Source organism: Eschrichtius robustus, chromosome 11 (assembly GCF_028021215.1).
Source record: "Eschrichtius robustus isolate mEscRob2 chromosome 11, mEscRob2.pri, whole genome shotgun sequence".
Taxonomy (NCBI): domain Eukaryota; kingdom Metazoa; phylum Chordata; class Mammalia; order Artiodactyla; family Eschrichtiidae; genus Eschrichtius; species Eschrichtius robustus.
Window position 1 is genome coordinate 113,962,236 of NC_090834.1, and position 22,935 is coordinate 113,985,170.

The 22,935-nt window shown below is 67.0% G+C and overlaps 4 protein-coding genes across 8 annotated transcripts; 1 reads left to right on the forward strand and 3 right to left on the reverse strand.

The window, feature by feature from the left end:
• Positions 1-84: 84 nt before the first annotated feature.
• Positions 85-1,548, forward strand: POLR2L (RNA polymerase II, I and III subunit L). The gene is made up of 2 exons (XM_068554399.1): positions 85-232; positions 1,273-1,548. Exons 1-2 carry the CDS (start codon positions 138-140, stop codon positions 1,379-1,381), a joined length of 204 nt encoding a protein of 67 aa, XP_068410500.1. The 5' UTR covers positions 85-137; the 3' UTR covers positions 1,382-1,548.
• A 1,239-nt stretch (positions 1,549-2,787) lies between these two features.
• Positions 2,788-7,479, reverse strand: CD151 (CD151 molecule (Raph blood group)). Of its 3 annotated transcripts, none has more exons than XM_068555276.1 (9): positions 7,364-7,478; positions 6,336-6,400; positions 5,414-5,498; positions 5,131-5,322; positions 4,684-4,758; positions 4,080-4,184; positions 3,819-3,977; positions 3,599-3,685; positions 2,788-3,514 (listed from the first exon to the last, which is right to left on the reverse strand). In XM_068555276.1, the coding sequence occupies exons 3-9, from the start codon at positions 5,495-5,497 to the stop codon at positions 3,455-3,457; spliced, it is 762 nt and encodes a 253-aa protein (XP_068411377.1). In that variant the 5' UTR covers position 5,498; positions 6,336-6,400; positions 7,364-7,478; the 3' UTR covers positions 2,788-3,454. The 3 variants fall into 3 exon arrangements, with proteins under 3 accessions (XP_068411377.1, XP_068411379.1, XP_068411378.1); XM_068555278.1 differs by having other exon boundaries at positions 5,414-5,590; positions 7,364-7,471; XM_068555277.1 differs by lacking the exon at positions 4,684-4,758 and having other exon boundaries at positions 7,364-7,479.
• An 868-nt stretch (positions 7,480-8,347) lies between these two features.
• On the reverse strand, positions 8,348-11,758 carry CRACR2B (calcium release activated channel regulator 2B). 3 transcript variants are annotated; one of them, XM_068556725.1, is made up of 9 exons: positions 11,521-11,758; positions 11,331-11,442; positions 10,711-10,903; positions 10,136-10,282; positions 9,906-9,996; positions 9,673-9,765; positions 9,298-9,464; positions 9,022-9,093; positions 8,348-8,790 (listed from the first exon to the last, which is right to left on the reverse strand). In XM_068556725.1, the coding sequence occupies exons 1-9, from the start codon at positions 11,683-11,685 to the stop codon at positions 8,610-8,612; spliced, it is 1,221 nt and encodes a 406-aa protein (XP_068412826.1). In that variant the 5' UTR covers positions 11,686-11,758; the 3' UTR covers positions 8,348-8,609. The 3 variants fall into 3 exon arrangements, with proteins under 3 accessions (XP_068412826.1, XP_068412825.1, XP_068412824.1); XM_068556724.1 differs by having other exon boundaries at positions 8,348-8,840; positions 9,022-9,486; XM_068556723.1 differs by lacking the exons at positions 11,331-11,442; positions 11,521-11,758 and having other exon boundaries at positions 8,348-8,840; positions 9,298-9,765; positions 10,711-10,913.
• Positions 11,759-14,638: 2,880 nt separating this feature from the next.
• Positions 14,639-19,701, reverse strand: PNPLA2 (patatin like phospholipase domain containing 2). The gene is made up of 9 exons (XM_068555474.1): positions 19,377-19,701; positions 17,373-17,605; positions 17,225-17,290; positions 16,656-16,865; positions 16,353-16,413; positions 16,064-16,240; positions 15,810-15,942; positions 15,481-15,603; positions 14,639-15,389 (listed from the first exon to the last, which is right to left on the reverse strand). Exons 1-9 carry the CDS (start codon positions 19,561-19,563, stop codon positions 15,119-15,121), a joined length of 1,461 nt encoding a protein of 486 aa, XP_068411575.1. The 5' UTR covers positions 19,564-19,701; the 3' UTR covers positions 14,639-15,118.
• Positions 19,702-22,935: the final 3,234 nt, after the last annotated feature.

The following is a 22,935-nucleotide window of genomic DNA, read 5'->3' on the forward strand; positions in this document are numbered from 1 at the left end:
CGGATGCCAACGGCACCAGGGAGGGCGGACGGCCGGGGACCCCCCCGCGCCATGGGCGCGCCCGGGGCGGGGCTGGAGCCGAGGGCGGAAGCGCCGCAGGATCGAGGACTTTGGCTGCTGACTGCTGCGGTGCCGCCATGATCATCCCTGTGCGCTGCTTCACGTGCGGCAAGATCGTCGGCAACAAGTGGGAGGCCTACCTGGGGCTGCTGCAGGCCGAGTACACCGAGGGGTGAGGCGCCGGGCCGGCCTGGGAGGGCCTCCAGCGCGGTCGGGAAGCGCTCCCCGGGCCGCCAGCCTGCGGGGCAGGGGGGACGGGTCCCGGCCCGCGGGGTCGGTGTGTCGGGCCGGTGTCGGGGGGTCCCAGTCTGCAGGGCGGGGGCGGGGGCTACTCACATCAGATTCCAGGTGACCCTGGGCGGGGGAGCTTTCAGTCCCGGAGTCTTTTCCATCCCTGTTCTCCGGATCTGCTCTCAGGAAAGCGCCCCCCCCCGCCCCCTTAGTTTGGGGAGGGGAGGGAGTCGGGCGTCAAGCTGCTGCTGTCTGGGGACTCCTAGGTATCCTGGCGAGTCTCGCCGCCTCCACGGCAAATAAGCCCTCAGCCGCCTCTGTCCACCTGCTCCCTAACTTCTTCTCCCCGCTGTTAGGCCCACCCCCGTGTGCTGCAGACTCACTGGCTTTTTTTAGGACATAGGACACGCTTCCTGACCACATAGGCCTCATCATCAGGCTATCGTGGGGGTCCCTCTTCTGTGCTTACTTACCCCTTAGCACTGCAGTTACCACCGTGCCTGTCTGAGTCTCTACCCTGGACTAGAGTCTGACCTTGGGCCCCTGTGTGGACAGCCCCATCCTCATCACATTTGAACCTCTGGGTCCCAGGGTGTGCCAGGGAGGCGTAGGCTCTTAGTGCAAGTGTGTCGGATGAATGGGGAAGCGATGGATGGCCTTAGTATTTGCGCCAGGTTCCGAGGAGGCTGCTGAAATGACCAGAGTGCAAGTGAATGCTGGCAGCCTGTACGGGACCCCTCCCCAGGATGCCCCAAGCAGGGGCCACCCGACCTGGCCTCCCCTTTCCCAAGCCACCGCGTTGTCTGCACACCAGAAGCCTTGAGGGTGACGGGCGGCGTCTCTGGAAAATGAGAGAGGTGTCTCCCTCCCCGACATGGGGAGCAGAGCCCACGGCAGCTGAGCAGGGCTTGCTGCAGCCGAGGCAAGGTCCTCCATCTGCCAGGACGAACAGGCTGCAGCCAGCTTTCTCCTCGCCCTCAGGGACGCCCTGGATGCGCTGGGCCTGAAGCGCTACTGCTGCCGCCGCATGCTGCTGGCCCACGTGGACCTGATCGAGAAGCTGCTCAACTACGCGCCCCTGGAGAAGTGACCCCGGCCCGGCAGGCCGCGTCTCGCCCACGGCTCGTTCCCTGGAGGTGTGGGGAGCCGGAATCAAGGCCCGCCTGCGCGCCCGTGGCCCTGTTGGCATGGGTCTCCCTCTCTGGAAAGAACCATCCAGTAAATGTTTTTGAGGGCCAGAAGGAGGTCCTGACAGTTGGCCTGGCTCTGTGGGACTCCCCGCCGCCCGTTCCTGTGTCCTGCCTCGAGCATGAGGCCGCCTGGGGGTAGGTGCGGCCCTCACAGCCTGGGAGGAGGGAGGGCCATCCCCACGGAAGCGCTCAGCCTGGGGCTGCTTTCCTCCAGGGCTTGCACTCGGCTCCACACAAGGCACAAGGCACAGATGTCGGGAGTGCTTGGGTTGGGGGCACGGGGGCACTGGCGTCCCCACAGCGGTGTTCCGGGCGCCCTTTAGGCTGAGGACAGAGGCCCTCACCTCCTCCCCCCCTGCCCCCCACCCCCCGCCCGGTGTCTAAAGAATCTCGAGGTCTTCTGAGCTCTGAGTAGAGTGCCCGCTGTGGGCACAGACGCCCATCTTGAGGGTGCTGCTGCCAGCAGCTTCCAGGCTGCACCCAAGGCCAGCAGCCCGCCCCCCTCCACAGACAGCCCTGAGATCCCCACAGCGGGTGGAGGGGCCCTGAGGAGGCTCTGCTGGCCATCTGGGCTGGACGGGCTCTCGGTGCCCCAGGCACTGACGTGCCACCCTGTGAACCAGCCAGAGAGCTGTCTCTCGGGGGTCTCTGTCCTGTTGCGGCTCAGGCTGAGGCTCAGAACGGGAAGCTGCCGCCTTGGCGGGGGTCAGACAGGCCCTGGTGCCCTGCAGCGGGCAGGGGGCAGGGCCGTGCAGTTAGGGAGGGAGGCACCCTTCCCCGGGCACCTTCCTCAGGGCTGGCCCAGCTGCCCGGACGCCTGAAGCAGGGTCCCCTGAATGCGGGTGAGGGGACCACGGGCGGGAGATGGGGTCTGCGCAACGGTGTGAGGAGCTGGGCGGCCCCTGGGCGACAGGGCACGAGGGCCACGCCCTGGCTGCCCCTCCAGGCCCAGCGCCCCTTCCGGCCCCGGCTCCCACTGCCAGCACACGTCCTGCCAGACATGGCCCGGAGTCGCTCCTGAGACAGCAGCCCCAGCACCTTCTCCCGTTCCTGATTCCTGCGCCGTGGCCAGAAAGGCCCCTGGAAACCACAAGCAGCCCCGGCTACTCCCCGAGGTCTAGCCCCACTTCCTCTGGGGCTCTGGCCACACCACCAGCTTTGCATCAGAGAACGGCTGAGGTGCTGCATCAAGGCCTGTCCCCAGCCACCTCTTCCTTGAGTCCCCTTGGCCCACAGCTGGCCCCCTGTCCTCTGTTGTGGCCCTGGGGACCAGAACTGTCTGTCACCACCGTAGTAAGTTCAGCCATCCGTTCCACAGACGTTTATTGGGCACCTACCACACAGCAGGAGCAGTCCTAGGCATCGTCAGGCGGCAGTGAATAAAACGCGCAGGACGCCTGCCTCCGGGGAAGAGGTGACAACAGTGAACTAGTGACACGAGGCCTTTAGATGGGGGTGAGAGCAGCGAGAACACAGCAGGGGGAGCGGCAGAGGCTTGGCCCGGGAGAACTCTTGCTTGGTTTTCCCCAGGGGCTGGAGGTGGCTTGCTTGAGGAGAAGCCCCCAGTACCTGAGGGGCCTGGGGACAGGCACACGGGGCTCCCCGCTGGGCCAGCCCATTTCTGCCCAACTCGGCCCCTCTGACCGAACCCAGGCCTCAGGGAGCAACCCGAGGCCACGACCCCGGCCCGCACCCACCCAGCCCAGCAGACAGGCAGACAGGCGGGGCCGACCCCAGGCCTTGGGACTTTGGTGTGCAGCTAAAGGCACTTGAAGCTGCCTCCGGGATTTGGGGGTCCCCAGAGGTCACGGTGATGGCACGGTGCGGGTGGGGGGCCCAGCCACGAGAACACCAGGGGGAGACCCTGGCAGGCGAGGGGCGGAGCCACGTCCTGGACCGCAGCTCCCTGGCCGTCAGTAGTCAGCGCACGCGAGAAGCTGCAGCGCACACGGAGGGCCGGCCCGCGGGCAGGGTCAGTAGTGCTCCAGCTTCAGGCTCTTGTACAGGCAGCACGTGAAGATCATGCCGAACACCTGAGCACGGGGCCAGCATGAGCAGACGTGGCCGCCAGCACCTCGCGTCCCAGCACCCGCCGGCCCGCCCTGCCGTGCCCGCACCTGCACGCAGGCAATGCCGAGGCCCACGGCCCCGATGATCCTTAGGTGCTCCTGGATGAAGGTCTCCAGCTTGCTGATGCAGCCGCCCTGCGGGAGCGGGGCAGGGGGTGTGCGCTGAAGGCAGCAAGTCGTCCGGCCCCCTCGGGTGTCGGGCCACACCAGCCCCCAGCATCCCGGGCACCAGGGCCCTGGGCGTCTCAGCAGGCCCCCGCCGGCCTACCTCCACCTTGTAGATGTTGGAGGCGTGGTCGCGCTGCCCGCAGCCGGCCACCACGGTCTTGCAGCAGCTGTCAGGGACCACGCGGCCGCCTGCCTCGCCCGAGCGGATCCACTCGCTGTCCCGCCAGTCCTGCGAGTTGTTGCTGCCACAGCAGTGGAACTGCAGCGAGAACACGGCCCAGGCTGAGCCCTGACCGCCCGCCCCTGCGGCTGGGGCTCCGGCACACGTCTGGGGAGGTGCCTCCCTGCGCCACCCACCCACCTCCTGCTGCAGCTTGTCCACAGCGCTGGTCACGCCCTCGTGGCCCAGCTGATGGTACCGCTTGGTCATGGTGTCCTTCAGGTTCTCCTTGAGCTCTGCGTTCAGCTGGGGTGAGGGGGTGACAGCTTCAGCCACAAAGTCTAAGACTCTCCAAGGTGGGGCAGGATGGGAGTGGGCACAGACGGGAGAGAGGCGCAGGGTCAGGGCTGGGGTCAGACGCATGGCTCAGATGGCCATGGGGAGGGTCGCGGGCAGGGAGGGCGCTCCAGATCCCGTGGACACCTGCCTCCCCCGCCAGGGCCCCCAAGCAGGCAGCTTGGGTGCTGCGGGCAGGCTGTCCATCCCCGTGATCCACCCCTCCCCCTAGGACCCAGTCCCCACCTCCAGGGCCTGATGACACGGTGCTCAGCGCTGGAGCCTGTGGGGTCCTGTGTGCATGTGCGTGCCTCGCCTGTGTATGTGTGTGTCCCCGTGTGTGGGTGTCTGTGTCCCCGTGTGTGCGTACACGTCGCCTGCGTGTGCGTGTCCATCTCGCTGCACGTGCGTGTCCCTGTGTGTGCCCGTGCACGTCCACGTCGCCTCACGGCCTGTCTGAGCCCCTCACCTGCTGGTAGTAGACATAGGCCAGGACTCCCGCAATGATCTCCAGCAGAAAGATGATGAGGAGCAGGATGAAGTACTGGGGGGAGGGGCAGGGCCCAGTGAGATGGGGTGGGACACGGACACCCCCGGTCCGTGAGGACTCCCCGGGCCCAGGCACGACGGAGCAGGTGAGGGCTGGGGGACCGCCAGGACCCCCGATGCTCTCTCTCAGGTGTCTTCCCTCCGCTGGCCCAGCTGGGATGTGGGGACCCACAGGACTGGGCAGGTGGGAAGGGACGCCCCCCAGGTGAGCACAGCAGAGTCTATCCTGCGGTGTCACACTCGACCCCCATCAGTCCCTCCTAACTCCCTCAGGGACCCAGAGCCAGCCCCCGGCAGCCTGGCAGGGAGCCCTGGCAGGTACCCGCAGCCCCACCCCCGCCCCCAGTGCCAGCCACACCCTGCTGACCAGACGCAGCAGGTCCCTCCGCTCCTTGAAGGTGGCGCAGCAGCCCAGAACCCCAGTCACCATGACGACAACGCCCGCCACCACCAGGATGTAGGCTGTGGCCAGGTAGGTGCCCGAGGCCAGCAGGCTGATGTAGTCGCTCTTGAGGGCCAGTGTCCAGATGCCCACGGCCATGACGGCCAGACCAGCCAGCTGTGGGCAGTGCACACCGGTCACCACACCTGGCCCCAGGTCTGAGCCCCAGGCCAGGCTCCTCTCGAGGCTGGGGAAGGGGGTGCCTCACCCAGAAGCAGCAGTTGAAGGTGAAGAGCAGGTACTTGAGGCAGATGGTGCCACATGTCGTGGTCTTCTCGCCGAACTCGCCCATCCTGGGGCAGGGAGGACGGCCAGACACCAGCGGGGACAGAAGGAGGGGACACAGATGTCCAGACCAGCCCCAGGTTGGGGCCAAGCCAACTGCCTGCCCGGGAGAAGGCTCTGGGAGAATGTCCAGGGCAACCAGGACACTTCCTGCGAAGGCCGCTCAGGAGCCTCCACCCCCACTGCAGCGAGGGCAGATGGGGTGCCCACAGCCTAGCTGAAGGCCGGGGGGCCAGGCTTCCCTGACCAGAGCCCAAGCACGGTGCGGGGGGGCCTGGAGGACCCCCAACCATCACGGGCTGACTCACCCCTCTGGCAGCCAGGGTAGGAAGCCCCAGCAGGCACCTCGGGGTGAGCTCATGCAGGCTCCCCACCCCGCCCCAAGCATTCCCCGGGCCCCACGTCACAGGCTGGCAGGAACCCACCGGCTGCTGGGGGGGAGGAGGCCGCTCGAAGATGGACCGACCTGCCCCTCGCTAGCCTAGTCCCGAGGCCTTAGGAAAGCCCCTCAGGGCTCTGTGAAAGGACAGGCCTTCCTTCCTCCCAGCGGGGGCAAGTGGAGCTGGCAGACACACACCCGCCCAGACCTGGGGGGTGCTTCCTGTGCTGGTCCTCATTACGGGAATGGGGACAGCCACACCGACCCCAGGGAGAAGTGGAGCTACCGGCTGTGCTCCTCCCCAGAGGCACCCCAGCGCCACCCCACCCACTCTGCTCTGGGGTGTCTGCACTGTGGGGGGAGTGGCTGTGGGACACAGATGACAGCTGAGCGCCCAGGGCCATGTTTCCAGACAGACACAGTGCCTCCCAGAGCCAGACTTCTATCCACCCCGCCCAGCACTCACCTGGCTGGTGGGGATGTCTCGTCTGTAAGGCAGGCGGATGGAAGTTCCCGCCCAAGGAGCCTCCGCTAGAAGGGCAGGGACAGGTCACAGGTCTGGCTCAACCTGGACGGTCAGGATCCCGCCACCCCTCTTTCTGGCCGACCCAGGCACTGGACCCGAGCTGGCCTTCCAGAGCAGGCAGCGTCCACCCCCTGCCCGTGGCTGAGAGGGGAGCGGCCAGGCCCGGTATTTTGGTCTGGGGCACAGCGGGGCAGGGCAGAGGACGTTTCTGGACAGTCCGATCCTGGGAGTGACCGCACGCCTTCTCCAGGCCCCCACCCTGAGCCTTGGCACCAGGCCTGTCACTGCCCCTTCCCCCACCAAGCAGCAGTAGCTGCAGCCTGAAAAGAAAAAGAGGCGCAGACCGCTAACACAGACGGGGTGTGGAAGCCCCACGTGCCGCAGACCTGGGCCTGCCCTGGGGTTCCAGGCCTCCCGGGGAGGCTGCTTCCAGACACAGATCCGGCCCCCACGGCCCGCCCGCGGGCGACCGGCTGAGGAGGGGCCCCTCTTTCCGGGAGTGCTTGGCGGAGATGATCCCCAAGGGAAAGGGCCGGCCAGAAATAGCTCCCGCGGCCCGGGACAGAGCCGCCCCACCCACGTCCCCCGCAGCCCAACCGGGCCCAAGGTGGGGGACCCCGACTCGGCTCCAGCCAGGCCGCGTGAGGAATTCGCGATGAAGTCGCCGCCGCCGCCGCCGCCGCCGCCGCCCCCCACGCCCGGGCGAGGCGAACGGCCCGCCCACTCGCACCGGGCGGAGGGGAGGGCACCGGTGTCTGCGCACAGTGAGCGGGGTGCTCGGGAGGAGCTCTTGGCCGGAAGGGGCCGCCAGGCCCGTCCGGAGACCCGGGAGGCGCCTCGCCCTCGCCCGGCGGACCCTCTGCCCGCCCGGCCTCCGGGCGCCCGCCTCCCTCCGGAAGCGGCTTGCAGGGCCGCCAGGCGCGCAGCTTCTCCCGGCCGGGCCGGGCCGGGCCGGGCGGTGCACTCACCGGCCACGCGTCCGAGTCGGGCCGGCGGCGGCGGCGCAGGCGGCGGCGGCTCGGATCGCGGAGAATGCGCGACCGACCGGGGGCTTGCGAGCGAGACGCGCCGGGCCGCTCAGGGCCCCGCCCCGGGCCCGGAGGCCCCGCCCACGGCCGCGACGCGGGGCAGGTCAGAACAGCGCTCGGCGCGAGCGGGCGGAACACCAGCGGGGGCGGGCCCGGGGCTCCGCCCGAGGCGGCGGGGGCCGGGAGGGCTCCGGCCAGGGGGCGCCCACAGCCCCGCCGGCCTATGCCCTCGGGAGGAGCTGCGCTGGGGGCGGGGCGGGAGGCTGCAGGAGTCGACGGAACAGATGCGGGCCTGGGAGGAGGCTCTGGAGGTGCGGTCAGATGCAGACTGGAGTCTCTCTGGCCGCCGTTGGGAGGACGGCCTGGAGGGGAGGCCTGGGGTCAGCGTGAGAGAGAGTCCAGTTTGGAGGGCATCGCCTGGGAGTGGTGGGGGGAGGTGAAGGAGAGAGGGCAGAGGCTGCCGACCCGCTGCGCTGGGGAGCTGAGAGCGGGAGTAGAAGGGGAAGGGGAGTCCCAGGCGGGCCCTGAGGCGGCACAGTCGCTGGGAGCGGCTCTCCGTGGCCAGTGGGCAGCACTCATCCCCAGCTCCCTGCCCGAGGCTCGCGCTGGCAGGGCGGAGGGGCACGGGGGACAGCTCAGGCCTACCCCCGGCACCTCCACTCAGGACTCCAGTGGGCTGAGCTAGCCCACCCAGGACTGTGTGAGGACTGGCATGGGGAGGGGTTGGCTGACTGAGGCTGGGGGCGGGCAGGGAACCCCGCCTGCTGCTTCCTGGGAGTCAGTGGCCTCAGTCCCTTGGTTCCTACAGCTTTGACGGACAGTGAGGGCTTGGGGACATGACCGGGGACACGCGTGGACGATGGAAACCTCATGCGTGTACCTCTCAAATGTTGTGGCTCCCACACACACAGGAGGCCGAGGAGGTCGAAGTCAGTGGACTTTATTTGGAAGAGGGGGTTTTCTGCTGGTTTTGATGGGATGGGGGTAGGGTGAGGACTGGCAGGGAGGCACGGTGAGACCCTGACCACCCAGGATTAGTTCCTTCACGTCTGCAAGTCAGGCAGGCCAGGCAGCCTACTGGGTAGAGCCCACGTCCTGGATGGGCAGCCCCCAGCCACGAGGAGTCGCCTTCAAGGGGCAGCTTCTCCGAGTAACCAAGTAACGCCCAGTGAGTCACTCGGGCTGGTCAGCGGGCACTGGGAAGGTGGCCAGAGCCGCGTCTGGGGGGGCGAGCCCAGCTACTACAACAGCAGCAGCAGCAGGCGGGCCCCAGCAGCGGGGCCGTGGTCAGAGCCTTCCTGCGGCCACTGCCCAGCCGCTTGGCCTCACAGACGTCCTTCTCGTCTCGTAGCCTCGTGTTCAGCTCCCTGAGGAATAGGAGTCCAAGGGCTCTGAGAGGTCTCAAGAGGCAGCATTCCTAGGTGGGGAATGCAGGCACGGGCTCTGGTGCTCCCTCAGACCAGAAGAGAGGTGTCTGTCTGGGGCTGCAGCATGAGGGATGGAGGGCAGACACAAGGAAGGACTTCCTCGCAGTGGGATGGGGCAGTGAGCGGGACTGTTTGGGAGCTAGGAGCTGCGCTGACCCCTTCCTGACGCACCTGAGCAGTTCCAGTTGCCGCAGGAGGCTGAGCTTCTCTTTCTGCATGTTCCTCGAGACCGCGACCACGTCTCTGCAGGACGGAGGTGGTGATTTGGGTGCAGGGAGGCTCCTCGGGGTGCCCCACGACCCCCTGGAGGACCCTGCCCCACGGAGACCCTGGAGGCGGGGCTGGGACAGGGTGGGATGGAAGCCCTGAGCTCCAAGCCGACCCTTCTCGGGGTCCGCCCCTGAGTGCCCGCCCCAGCCCCGCCCCCCACCTTCCCACCCCCGGCACCGTTGGGTTTGCTCCCGACGGCCCAGCAAGTCGCTCTCCAGTCTGCGGAGCTGCTCTTGCGCCACTTCCAGTTGCGCCCGCAGCGCCTCGTTGGCCAGCCACAGCTGGGCGTTCTGCGCCTGCGCCTCCAGCTGCTCGGCGGTCCGGGCCTGCAGCTGCTGTTCCAACTGGGGTGTGGGGGGATCGAGGCTGGAGAGAACCCCCCCACGTCCCCGGGATGCTGCGTTTGCCCCTGACTCCCAACAATTCCGGGGCTGGGAACATAGGCCCAAGGGCCTCAAGGACGCCGGGGAGTGCATGGGGGACGGTGAGGATGGGGCCTGGGCTGGACCGCTGTGCACGCCTCCCGGCCGGGACCGCCCGGCAGCCGCTCACCTCCCGCTGCCGCAGCCCCGCGCGTTCCAGCTCCTGCTCGCGACTCTGCAGCTCCAGCTCTAGGCGGCCTCTCCGCTCCTCCCGGGGGACGTCCTAGGATGGGCGGGGACACCTGAGCCCCCGCGGGCGGCGGAGCGGCAGGGGCGCGGGTGGGACCACTTCGGAGAAGGCGGGGCCGGGGAGGCCCGCGCGTCCGGGGTTGGGCTGGGCGCGGGGCGGCGCTGCGGGCCCACCTGACTCCGCAGGCGCTGGCGCTGCTCGCGAAGTTGCTGCTCCGTATCTTCGTACAGACATCGCACCTCCCTCTCGTGCTCGCTCTCCCGCCTTCGGGAAACCGGGGGTGAGACAGCTGCTTAGAACCTGCCAACAGTACAGCCCTCGGCCCCGCCTCTACCACCTCGCAGAACCCCTCCACCTGGCCCTCAGGCCGCCCCCAGCCCGCCCCCAGCCCGCCAGCCCTCACCGCCGCAGCGCCTGCTCCAGGCCCTCCCGCTCTCGGGCCGCTTCCTCCAGGCAGGCCGACGCCCGCATCAGAACGTCCTCGAAGGAGCCCAGCAGTTCGGGTCGCTCACGCTGCAGCTGGGTCCAGAGCGTCCGAATTGCCCGCTGCCTGGGGGTGGGTGGGGAGGGCAGAGGCTGAAGCTGAAGCGGGGACTCCCCACCCCACCCTGCAGGGTAAGAAGCCCCCAGAGGCCCCCGTAGTCTTGCACAAGCAGGGCATCCCTCTCCTGGGTGCTTTCACCCCTGCGGGGGTCTGTGCCTGTGCGGGGCTTGTGTGGCCAGGAGGTGTGTGTGCGTGGGGTTGTGTCCTTGTGTACACAGGGCTGTGCCTGTGCTGGGCGCAGCCCTGGCTGCTGCCTCCTGAAATGCAAATTCTGTGGGAAATCACGCCCGGCACGCAGTAGCTGCAGCTGAGAGGGAAGGACCGGCCCAGACCCGGCCTAGGGACCCTGCCTGGGAACAGACACGCAGGCGACGCGGACAGGCAGCATGCAGGTGGACGTGAGGGTGATGGGACCCGGGCCAGCACCGACTCACTCGCCCAGGACCCGGGCCACCCCCAGCTGCACCAGTGCAGAGCAGAATCTCTCCTCCTCCTCCTCCTCCTCCTCGTCCTCCTCCTCCAGGGAGCCCCCGGTGCCTTGCACATCAGACCAGCCCGCCTCGAAGGTTTCCTCTGGAGCCTGGGAGGGCAGAGCACCCGGGGCAGGCTCCACCCCCACCAACTTCCCTGCGGGCATGGGAGGGAGAGATCACCGGGCTGTGGCTTAACCACCCGCAGCCCAGCCCACCCCCGCCCCCCGCGTATCCTGCCCTTTCTCTGAGCCCAGTTTCCTGCTTTTCTTCCTTATTTTGGTCCAATTCTTGTCCTGGGAATGGGAGGTGACAGCTGGGCTCAGGCCAAAATGCGGCATGCCTGGCTCCCAGCCCCACCTGGGTTTGGCTCAGGGAGCAGGTCATCTCCACATATGCCACAGCATCTGGGGGGCTTCCCGTGGTGCCTGAGTGTACAGACACCAGCCTTTGCTCTGGAGGGAGGCCAGGGAGAAGCACGGGCTTCCACCCATGTGGGCTGTGGGCCCCAGAGAGTCCCACATGTCCCAGCGGAGGGTGTCTGAGCAGTGGGGTAGGGGGTGGGGCTCAGGGGCCGGGCTCACCCAGGCCAAGGCAGAACTCCCGAGCGGTGAGGAAGCCGGTGTGCGCCTGGTCCAGACTTTCGAACACAGCCTCCAGCTGTTCGGGCGTGAGGGGCAGGTCGCTCTGCAGGCCCTGGCCGGGCAAGGATGGCAAGGCTGAGTAGCCAAGGTCAGCCCTGGGGTGGAAGGCCTCTTGGGGCTGGGGGCTCACCTGCAGGTCGTGCCGGGTGATGAAGCCCTTGGCCTCCTTGTCGCACAGCAGAAACAGCTCCTGGGCCTGCTCCAGTGTCGCTGCAAGTGGCCCTGGGCCGCGCCCCTCATCCCACCCCTCCTCCTCCTGGGCCTCCCCAGCCCCAGGCTTCCCGGGGCTGGCCATGGCGGGGGTCTCAGCCTTGGGCGCTGTGAAGCCAAGGAGAAGTCAGGGCCTGAGCAGAACTGAGAAATGAGGGGAGAGGAGAAGCGGAGGCAGAGAGGGTGAGGGGCAAGGGTGGCTGAGGGCTAAGCTGGAGCGGTGGGGAGCAGAGGAGCCTCCCTGCCCCCATGGGAAGGTGGAGGCCCAGAGAGGAGGGGCAGCTGGGGGAGGTGTGGCCCAACTGCAGGTGGTGGGGCTGGCGCGAGGTGGCATGGGTGGAGCCTGCAGGCTCAGGGCCACCCAGGGAGCCAGCCGGTGCAGGAGAGGATGTGCTGGGGGGAGGGGGCAGGGGGGCAGCTATAGCTCTTGTGATGGAAAATGAGGAGGTGGGGGCTTGGGTGAAGAGAGAGAGAGAATGAATGGTCAGCTGCCGAGAAGCTGAACAGGTCCTGGAGTCGGGGCCTGGAGACCGGGCGGACCTGGCTGGGCCAGTGGGGGTATCAGCCAATCCCGGCTAAGTCCTTAGCCTCTGAGCCTGGGCCTCTGGGCCCTGCTTCCAGCCAGCTGGCAGGCGGGTGAGCTCCTCCCTCCCTGCCTGCAGCCCCGCCCACCAGTACCAGGCTCCAAGGGGTGCAGGTGCAGGGTCCCGCCTGGGCCACGATGCCTTCTGTGGCCCTTGTCAGGAACAAGCCCAGAGTCTAGCTTAACAGGCCCTCCTGCTGGCACTATGCTCTCCACAAGACTGGCCTCCCTCCCCATGGGGGCGCCCTGCCCCCTAATCAGACCACCTGTCATTCCCACGACACCTGGACCCCAGAGTTCCCAAAGCTAACCCCCAGCGTGGCGACAGCCCCCCACCTGGGACCCTGGGGTCCTCGCCCCCCAGTCCAGGACTGTGATTCTCTCTCCCCACCCATTCCTGGGGATGCAGGAGGCGACCTCCAAAGAGGGCAGGTCTGAGGAAGGCCGAGAGGAGGGGACACAGGGGCGGAGACATCTCCCCCTCATGCCGTCGCCTTCCCCGGGCAGGCTCCACGGGGCCGGCTCCACGGGACCGGGGGGGCCATCCCAGCCGGAAGCTGCGCTGTGGCCGGGCCGGGGAGCGGGGGGAAGGGCTGCCTGAGCCCCCGCACCCTGGGGCCTAGCCCACTCTGCCCCCGCCAGTGTGTGCCCCAAGGGGCCCCGGAGTCCCTGACCACGACACGCGGGGATCGGCGCGCCTTGCGGTGACGGGACGGAGCCAATGCGGGCGTGCGGACGGGCCGGGCGCCTACCTGCGAGTTTCGCCACCGCACCCGCCACACACTAGGCTGTTCTCCTGCGGGCACCAGGACCCCGGCAGCGCCGGCCCGGGCGGAGCCGCCGCCGTGTCCCCGCCTCTCGGCATTGCCCCGGTGGCCCAGCGCTCGCCTCATAGCCCGCCCCCCCCCCCCCCCCGCATACGGCCCGACCCCCGAGTGTCTGTCCTGGCAGAGTCCGAGCGCATAGTGGGGGGATGACCCTGGGGACCCTTCCTGCACAGGGCCAAAGTTGGGGGGCAGTCCTGAGGATCCCGATTTAAGGCGCCAAAGTGTGTGCAGGAAAAAGGCAGGAAATAGACCAAAATATTTTCAATGGTTTTCTCTAGAAGTGGGGTGACTTTCCTTTCTTCCCTGTACTTCTCCAATTTTTTTTTCCATTTTTAAACAATAAACGCATACTATACAAGAAAATGGTACTTAAATCAGTGGCATAGATGCCTGTGCGTGTGAGGGTGAGTGGCTGGGGGGGGAGCAGGGGGTCCTCGTCTCAGCAGGTGCCCCAAGCTCTCCTTTGGGGGCATAGCCCTGACTCAGGTTCCTGTTGGGGTAGGGCTGCCAGAAGGTTCTGGGTGGGGCCTGTGTGTGACCTTCCTACAGGGGAGGAGGGGGGCAGAAAATCCCATCATCTTCCCAGGGGTCCTCCTCCCCGGCCCCAGCCTGGCACCCACCTGGAGGGGTTGGCCTCACAGAGCTGTCCCGGCAGCGCTGGGGGGCTGGAGGCCTCTGCCTCTTCAGGGGCCTGGGATCCTGCTGAACTAGAACAGGTTGGGCCTATAGGACAGGACCTTGAGACCAAGGGGGGGTGGCCCCTGGCACAGGTGCACGGGGACCTGCTGAGCCGGCTCTCCCAGTCCTGCAGTCCCACTACCGACCGTTATTGTTGGCTGGGGGCTACTGCCGCCGCCCCATGCCTCGAGGGGAAAGGGCAGAAGGGCAGGTGCCGGCTGAACCTGGCAGGACTAACAGCTCTGGACCTCCAGCCAAGTGCCCAGCTCTGCTCAGGCGCCCGTCACCCCATGTGCCCTTGTGATCACCAAGGAGGGCTGGTTACATCCCCTCAGACTGCCCAGGCAGGGCAGAGAAGGCCTTCAGGAAATCACGTCTCCCCCAGAACAAGATCCAGCCCCCTTTGGCGCAGACCTCGCCCCGCCCAACATTCACAGATCCCTCCTGTATACCTGCAGGAGACTGGGGACACAGTGGGGGGGGGAGGGGGACAGGGGAACGAGGTGTGTGCACCAGGAACGAGGCTCCTGGTGACAAGGGCAAGACCCGCACCACCCACAGAACCTTGGGCCAAACACCCCCAGTGGAGCAGGCCCCCAGCGCTCAGCTTGGGAAATCAGCCCCACGCCCCCAGGGCACCATGGAGCAGAGGTGCAGACACCACCTTGGTAAGAAACTGAACAGTTCCGTTTTTATCTTGCAAGGATCTTGGTCCCCAGTACTTCCGCTGGCCCTTGGAAAGCTGTGCCCAAGGGTCCCAGCCAGAGGAGTGCGCTGCAGCCTAGGAAGCCCGCAGTGCTTTGAGGAAGGAGTCCCAGGCCCGGCTGGCAGGGCCGGAGTGCCAGGCTCGAGGAGAGCGGGAGCCCAGGAAGGACTGGCCTGAGGCTGGACACTGGGGGGGTCAGCTGGGGGCGGCGGGGGTCGGGGGCGTCACATACGAGTGAAGGAGGTAAGGCTGAGCGATGGCATTTATTACATCTGCTTTGGCAAAAATAAATAATTCACACACATTCTTCAGCCAAACGAGAAAAATGTGGAGGGGGGAGCAGGGGCAAAGCTCTCAGGAGTAATACTGCACTCGCGGGTGTGGGCGTCGGCAGGGGCCGCAGGTGCAGGAGCCCCCAGCCCGCCTTCCCCAGCCCCAGGGCGGCGGGGCCTGGAAGGGGAGGTTAAGGCACAGGCAGGGGACCCTCTGCGAGGGGAGGGCTACTCCACTCCCCTCCCTCTTCAGTGCAGCGAGTTAGTGGTTGGTTGACAGCAAAGCCCCCTCGGGCAGCGTGAGGGACCCCCATCTCCTCACTCTGCAGGGGGAACGGAGAGAGGCCGCGGAGGGGGAGCTCAGCTGGCCCCGGGGCCCCGCCTCACGGGGCAAGGAAGCTGGGGGGCCCGGCCCTCGGCGCCGGGGGCGGGCAAGGCCGAGCGGGCAGCTCTCAGCAAGGGGGCGAGCCGGGCGGGTGCTGCGGGGGCGCCGGGGCCGCGCCGGCAGGGGTGCGCATGCGCAGGGCGTCCTGCGGGAAGGCCACGTTGGTGCAGAAGAGGCCCAGCAGCAACTGCCGCTGGCACTCCTCCCACTTCGCCAGCACGTCCCCCAGCGACAGGCTGTTGCGCATCCAGCTGGGCAGCGCCTCGCTGTAGACGGCACAGGACAGTGGCACGGAGGGCAGCGACCGGGTGCGGCGCAGCTCCACCTGCTCCGACAGCCTGCGGGTGGGGAAAGGACCGAGGGAGGGAGGGCTTTCGTGGGGGCCCCGGAGGCTGCGGGCCGGGGTGGACATGGCAGCAAGGAGCTCACCTGGAGGGCAGGTGGCTGCCCAGCTTCCTCTTGGCGCGCATCACCAGGTACTGGCAGATGCTGCCCGTCTGCTCCTTCATCCAGCGGATGTCCTCGGGAACGTCGGGCAGCCACTCCAGCAAGCTGGGGCGGGGGACAAGGCATGGCCTCAGGGGCTGTGGCCCAAACCTCACACCCACCCCACCCCACCTCCGTCTGTGCCTGGCTTCTGGGACCCTGACGTGGCATCTCTGCAGCCCCTTAAACCGGCCGCCTTTCTCTTCCCTGAGTGCCCACCACCCGGGAATGATCCAGAGTTGGTCCCTGCACCCCTTCCCCCTGCCCCGCACCGGATGGTAAAGGACACGGCGCTCTCCAGCGGCAGAGTGTAAGGCACCATCATGGCCGTGGCCAGACGCACGGGCAGCATGTTGGAGAGTGTGGTCAGCAGGTCTGTGGGTTCCATGCAGGCGTCCAGCAGGGCTGTGGGTGCAGGAGGGAGGTTGGTAGGAGGTCGGTGGGGGAGGGAGGTGGAGCCCAGGACTCCTCTGCTCCTCTGCCCCCCGTCCCGCCAGGTCCCCCCTCTCCCGCCAACCCCACATACCCTCGTTGAGCCTCGAGGGCAGGTGCTCCAGGATGTGATCCTCCCCAGGTGGCGGCAAGTGCTCCTTCACTCCGGTCCTCTCTGTGGCCACCTCGGCCTCCTGTGTGTCCTCAGCCTCGGGGGCAGGAGGGCGGGTGGGAGGCAGCGCCAGCAAGGGGTTGGGCCGGTTCAGGAGGCCTGGGGCAGGGACAGGGGGGACCCGATACGCGATCAGCACGGCTGAGGCCAGCTGGCCCACAGAGGACGGCCACGCAGAGCCCACCCAGCTGCCCAGGCAGCCCCCACGCACCGTTCCGCCGCAGGAAGCGCAGGCCATCCCTGTAGCCCTGCTTGCACATCTCTCGAAGCACCTGAGGCAGGGGGATGCATAAACTGGGGCAGAGGAGCCAGACGTGCCTGATAGAGTCCCCAGTGTCCCTGAACCACCACCCCACCCCACCCCACTCCACTCCAAGCTAACTTGGATTCAGGACCAGATCCAGGTTGGACAGAGGCTGGATGGGTTGCCCCAGTGGAGAGGTTGTGTGGGCCGTAGCCAGGAGAGGCCCCCGGGGAGCTGTCCCCGGTGCCCGGTGGGGAGGTCTGGTCTCACCAGGGGCTCGGGCGGGAACAGGGCCTTGGAGAGACGGTAGAGGTTGCGCAGATTGAACCGGATGCTGGTGTTGGTGACACGGAGCTCGTGGATGTTGGTGGAGCTGTCCTGTGGGCAGATGTCACTCTCGCCCGAGAACGGGGACACCGTGATGGTGTTCTTGAGCTCGTAGAGCGGCAGGTTGTCTGAGATGCCGCCATCCACGTAGCGCTGTGGCAGGGACACAGGGTCACACGGGGACAGGCCTGCAGGGTGAGTTGGGCTGCCCCCCAGCCGCCTCAGGCCCCCCCCCCAGTGGCTATTTCATTTGGGCGTTTCACCCACTGGGCACTGGCCACTGAGCAGATGGCCAGACAGTGGGGGGCTGGGGAACAGCCACAGGAAAGGTGCATCTGCGCAGGGCTGGCCTGGCTCTGGAGTAACTCTGGGGGAAGTGAGGCAACGGGCAGTGGCAGGAGTGAGGGGCTGGGGTGGGGAGGCACAGATGGCTTCCTCCCCGCCTCCCTGACCCACAGCCCACAGAGGAGCCGACTCTCGTCACCCAGGAAAGGTGCCCAGGAGATACTCACTACCCCCTGGAGGGAAGGAGGAATGAGGCCACAGTACACAGGGATGAAAGCGCTGCAGACGTTGGCCTGTGGGGCAGGGACAGAGGGGAACAGTGAGCAGGGGCTTTGGGATTCCTACTGAACCCCCAGTGTGGCCCCCAGGGCCCACCTGGATGAGCTCCTCCTTGGAGTTGAAGTGGGTTATAATGACGTTCTCGCCGTCGGAGACGCGGGTCAGGGAGATGCCCAGGCGGCCACTGGCGCGCTCGTAGCCATCAGCAGGCAGGGTCTTCAGCAGGCAGCCCCGGATGATCTTCACCAGGTTGAAGGAGGGGTGCAGTGGGCCCAAGAACCGCTTCCGGGCCTCCTTTGACACCTCGATGATGTTGGCACCAGCCTCACCTGGAGCAGCAGGGGCAAGGGTCAGGGGCCGGCACTCCTGGGCTTTGCACACTCCCCAGGGCTCCAGACCCAGGGTCCACGGCACAGACTCTCGGCACCCCTTTCTACCCTAGAGGAGTCTCAGCGTCCACCGTGGAGCCTGGCCCACAGCTGGGGCTTCTGCCACCTGCTCCTGGGGAGAGAGGGGCTCCTGGGAGGGCAGACAGCTGGGGCCACGGCTTACCCTCTGCCCAGTATTTCCCAACTGCCCGCCCTGATCTGTGAGTCACTGGGCCTGGCGTGACATGGCACCCAGCCCCCACCCCGGGGAAGGGTAGAAGGCAGAGGCTCAACTCTGACCAGGCTCAGCCTTCACCCGCTTGGCCAGATCCAGATGCACCGACCCCAGTGCAGCCCAGGGGTCCCACAGGCCCAGGGGCGTGAGGTTGGACGTAGTGGGGCCTCATGACTCCTGGGGAAGCACGCTCGCATCCCACTGCAGCCAAGAGCAAGCAACCCCCCGACATTTCTCTTGGGGGCCCGTGGGCACTGGCCTAGGACAAAGCCAGGGTGGGAGCAGGCCCAGGAATAGTCAGGGAGCAGCAAGGCCTTGGGGAGAAGCCGAGGACCATCCCCCAGGTCAGGAGTGGGGCAGGGTGGCGCCAACACCTGCCAAGTTGTGGGGACTCCAGCTGCCCAAGACCACTCCCACCCGTGAGAAAGAGGTTTCTTGGGAGTGGGGTGGGGGAGGCGCCATGGGACCATGTCCTCAACTAGGTACCACGGACCTGAGACCAGCACGGCGGTCTGAGAAGCACTTGCCTGAAAGCCTCCGTGAGTAGGGGAGGCAGGGCCACAGTGGTGAATTCCCAGGTCCCAAGAATGCAGAGCTGTGCTCCTTCCACCCCACCCTCCTCAGGGGAAAGGTCACCGGCAGGGTGCAGAGGAGAACACTGGACAGGCTCCTGCTGGGCAGGGCATTCCAGAAGCTAATGACCCCTCTGTTACTTTGGCTGCCCTAGTCGGCTGGGGGCCGGGCAGCATTCCCAGGACTCCCGCGGTACTCCGTGTGCTGTAAACATCACTCGCACGGCCCGCCGGAAGTGTGTGGGTGGAGGAAGCCGACTCCGGGGCTGCACAGTCCTAAAGCACCTCTCACCCCACGGAGTGGTTAAAAACGTCTGGCCGCAGTCCACAGAGGGCCCCAGGCGCCAGGAAGGCGAGGGCGGCAGAGAGCTTGCGCTGGCCGGGCCCAGGCATGACCTGCCGGCTCCTCCTCTAGGGTCCCTCGGGAGGCACCAGGCCACAGTGCCCAGACGCGCTCCTCACAGGCCAACCCTTTCCCAGCCCCGGGGCCATGGCAGTCCGGAATGCCGTAGCCCCAGGAGACAGTGACCGCTGCCACCCGGGCGGATGCCCGGGGCAGGAGGACGGCCTAGGCCCCTCCCCCGACTCTCGCGGTCCCGCCCACGAACTGCTTTCTCTTTCCAACGAAATAGCTCATGCTGCACCTGCCCTCCCCCCAACCTTTGCGCCCGAGGGGCGGGCCCTAGGCGGCAGCCTCCGCTCAGAGGCGCGCAGGGCCCTACCGCAATCCCCGGGCACCCTCGGAGCAAAACAAGGCAGGCCCCGCCCCTCGTCGGCGTCCGGGATTGGAGCCTCGGTCGGGGTCCCGGGCAGAGACCCCAAGAGCCCCACGGCCCCCGCGGCCCAGCCCGCTGCTCTGTGCGGACGGAGCGGGGCCCTCCGCGCTCACGAGGAGCACACGCCAGCCCCCGCCGGCCCCGCTCACCCAGGCAGGCCCCGGTGACCAGCGCCGTGGCCGTGAGCGCCCCGGCCGAGGCGCCGTAGATGTGCGTGGCGTTGGCCACCAGGAAGGACGCGTGCTCGCGGAGGCAGGAGGCCACGCCGATGTGGTAGACACCGAGGAAGCCGCAGCCTGCGAACGAGATGTTCCATGTCGTCTCCTTGGGGAACATCGCGGCGGACCGCCGGGCTCCCGGGCTCCGCGGGCGGCCGGCCGGCCTCGCTGTGCGCCGCGCGCTCGCCGCTCGCTCTGGAGCCGGGGCCAGAGCCGGCCGGCCGGCCCCGCAGTCACTGTGGTTCGGGGTCTCAGCCAGCGGAGTTGGAGAAGCTGCCGGGGGAGGAGGCGGAGGCGGTGATTTTAGCGGGGGGCGGGGCAGAGCCGGCACGCGCGGCCCAATTGGGGCGCGCGGGGAACGGCCGCGCCCTCGGGGCGGGCCCTGGAGCCCGGTCCCTGGCCCCGAGGCCCCACCCAGGCCGAAGCCCGGCCCCGAGACCACGCCCCTCTCCGGAAGCCCGTCTCGACCCAGAGACCCCGCCCCCGGCCCTCCCCTCCCCCCTCCCCCCTCCCCCCCCCGCCGTCCAGGCCACTGGGCCCTGAGGCGCGACACCTGCGGCCCCGCCAAAGACACTGGCCAGGCCCGGACGAGAGTCCACATCCTCGACCTCCCGCTGCCTCCCCATCTGCCCACCCCGCCATCGTCGACGGCGGGAGGGGACACCAAGTGGCCCAGGGGTGTGGGGATGGTCGAGCTCAGGTCCGGGACGACCGCAGTCTGAGCTGGATACCCACGAGGGGAGGGCCCTGCTGTCTGGGCAGCATCCGCCCCCTCCCTCGGGGGTCAGCCTACAACACCAACCCAGGACACTGAGGAGCTCGCCGAGGGTCAGGGACCTGAAGGACCCACCGACTCATCCACAGACTTACCCATAAACATACAGGGCTGCACGCGAATCACACACAGACAACTTCTAGAGATAACACCGGCGTGGTAGACCCACACCGGACATCCCAGCCCTGCCCGCCACGCGCCCAGCTCCACCTTGGCGCTAACCTGGGTTCGACCTGCGTCCTGCCCCAGCTCCTCAGGCTGTGGGGTCTACGTGGGTATGACTCAAGCTCTGTCCCGCCTCATTAATTGCCCCAACAGGTGGAGCACTCCTGGTGATGTCACCCTCCCGCCCCTCTTCCGCATTTTTCTCCTGGACTGTAGGGCAGGCCTACCCTGGCTTGGATCCAGGGGCCAGCCCTGCACCTCACCCCACCTCCCAAACGAGGGGCTTGTCTATGCTGGGCAGTGGGTGGCCAGTGTGCATCCGTCTCCCGAGGAACACTAGCTCCTCTGGCTGGAGCTTGGCTCAGGACCCAGCTTGGGGCTGCGCCCCTCCCCCCCCACCCCACCTGGCCCCGAGGCCCAGGTGGAGAAGCCAGAGCAGGGCCTCCCCAGGACAGGGCCATCTGGCGTCATGCCACCCAGCCCTCAGCCTCTGTGCTCCAAGCCACCCATACTTAGCACCATGTGCACCTGGCATGGGGACCAGCACGGGTCTCCATGAGCAGGGAGCAAAGTCAACACAAACCCTGCCCCACTTGGGGGAGGGGGTGGGAGAGATGGTTTCTATTAAGTTCAAATAAGGACTGAGAAGGGTGAAGAGGTGTGTGGACACTATTAACATGGGAAAGCAAAGGGCCACCCACCTACAGGACGTTCGAAGGCCCTGGGTGGGGGAATTAGGAGAGGGGAGCCCAGGTCTGGGTGCTGTGGGTGCTGGGAATGGGGAAGGCAGGGGTATGAGGGAATTTGACTTAGAACCCCAAATGGTTGGGTGGGATGGCGGCACAGTGCAGAGGATGTGGCCCCATAAGGGTGACTGAGCCCTTGGGGATGCTGCTGGATGCAGCAGGGGACAAGGGGTGTGACACAGTGGGGATGGAACAGACCCCCAGGGCCAGCCTGCAAAGTTCAGGGGTTCACCAGGGTGCCACCAAGGAGGACCGGGACGGTGCAAGCTGAGCCAGGAACCTAAGCAGGCCATCCCCACAATCTGCTCCAAGGACAGGCCAGAGCCCATGCCCTCCCCGTTTCCAAGGGACTGTGGGGCTTGAAGGGTGGCGCTACCCCAGCGCGGGGAGACCTCTGCTCCCATTTCCACACCCTGGCTGACTTGTTTTGGGTACATATCCCTCCCACCAGGCCCCAGGAGCTCTGCAGCCAGGAACAGGGTGGCCCTTCCTAGAATCCTGGCTGGGGGTGGGAGTGGACCTGCCCCCCTCCCAGTCTGCACAGAGAAGCCCTGGTGTCTGATGACTGCCAGCCAGGTGTCATGCCCCCACTCCCATGGTGTCCTCTGGCCCACACAGGGCCCTTCTCTTCAGCCTCCAAGGCTGGGGTTGTGAGTTCTGCCCCTGGACCCTGCATCACTCCTCTGGGGGGCCGTCTCTACCCTAACCTTGGACCATGGCCCCTTGCCACCTGTGTCTCTGGGTACCCACAGCCCCACCTCTCATCCCACTCATACTTTCCCCTTGCAGCCCACACTGCTAGGACCCCTCATCCCCCCTTAGCCCCATGTCCCACACCCCCTCCCCCGAGGCCCTGTCCTAATCCCCACTCCTCTGGATAGCAAAAAGGCCATCAGTCCTCTCCCTCCACCCATGAACACCCCTGTCCTGGGGCCTCTTCCTGAGGGAGGGCCCCCCACGCACCCAGCCCTGCTGTCTCGTGCTACGCTCATTACTCTCCTCCAGAACTACAAGCCCATAGAGGCAAGTCCTTCACACATGCCTACCATGTGGTGGGCACATGGCAGGTGCCCACCACACCACAGCCTTCAGAAAGCAAAGCTGAGCATCTACGGGGTGGCCTGGCACTGGTGGGCAACTGCCAGTAGCTGTAGGGCCAGGATGGCGCCTGGGTGGGCAGTGCGAGGGCCTCTCCCCTCTGCCCCCCATTCTAGGCCAGAGCCTGGCAGAAAGGGCATGGGCAGGCCCAACACAAAAGGACACAGCAAGCATGCAGCCCAACACCGCTGCCCACAAACCACTTCTGAATCTGCCCAGCAAAGGTACTGGCCCACCAGACAGCTAGGGACACAGGCTCAGAGGAGGAAGTCCAAGTTGCTCAGGGGATTAGGTGGAGCCAGGGCACTGACCCCCACAGTGACATCTGCGGACCACACACCCACCACCACATCTCCTCTTGTGCATAACTGAGGGCTCTCCCAGCCTTGTGGGAGCTGCTGGCCTCAACTGGCCAGACCCACCTCGCAGAGACCACCCACTCCGGCTTTTCAAGTGTTCATGGGTGTCCCCCTGAAGGCCTCATTTCCTAGGAAGGCCCTGGCAGTCCACAGGAGCCAGGACCATGCCCAAGAAGGGGGCTCAAGGCTTGGCCACACTCAAGACCCACAGAAAGTGCCCCCCGTCCAGGCACTCCACTCCTGGCTCTTCAGGCACCCCGCTCCACCTCATCGAGCGAGGGCCTTTGTTCGTCCCGGGATGAGACTAGGATGCAGAGACCACACTCCGACAAAGGGCTCACAGGCAC

Bases quoted from the DNA above. Each gene is read 5' to 3' on its own strand.
- CD151 (XM_068555276.1), bottom strand. From the start codon at position 5,497: ATGGGCGAGTTCGGCGAGAAGACCACGACATGTGGCACCATCTGCCTC. The intron at 4,759-5,130 runs GTCAGCAGGGTG...CCCTCCCCCCAG, and splicing joins GGAGGGACCTGCTGCGTCTG to TACTTCATCCTGCTCCTCAT. The intron at 3,686-3,818 runs GTAGGCCGGCGG...CCGCTCCCGCAG, and splicing joins CCAACATCTACAAGGTGGAG to GGCGGCTGCATCAGCAAGCT.
- PNPLA2 (XM_068555474.1), bottom strand. From the start codon at position 19,563: ATGTTCCCCAAGGAGACGACATGGAACATCTCGTTCGCAGGCTGCGGC. The intron at 17,291-17,372 runs GTGGGCCCTGGG...CCTGCCCCACAG, and splicing joins CCAAGGAGGAGCTCATCCAG to GCCAACGTCTGCAGCGCTTT. The intron at 15,943-16,063 runs GTATGTGGGGTT...CTGCACCCACAG, and splicing joins GCCCTCGAGGCTCAACGAGG to CCCTGCTGGACGCCTGCATG.
- POLR2L (XM_068554399.1), top strand. From the start codon at position 138: ATGATCATCCCTGTGCGCTGCTTCACGTGCGGCAAGATCGTCGGCAAC. The intron at 233-1,272 runs GTGAGGCGCCGG...CCTCGCCCTCAG, and splicing joins CAGGCCGAGTACACCGAGGG to GGACGCCCTGGATGCGCTGG.
- CRACR2B (XM_068556724.1), bottom strand. From the start codon at position 11,685: ATGGCCAGCCCCGGGAAGCCTGGGGCTGGGGAGGCCCAGGAGGAGGAG. The intron at 10,283-10,710 runs GTGAGTCGGTGC...ACCCACCCCCAG, and splicing joins GTGGCCCGGGTCCTGGGCGA to GCAGCGGGCAATTCGGACGC. The intron at 9,766-9,905 runs GTGGGCCCGCAG...CGCCCATCCTAG, and splicing joins GCCAGCGCCTGCGGAGTCAG to GACGTCCCCCGGGAGGAGCG.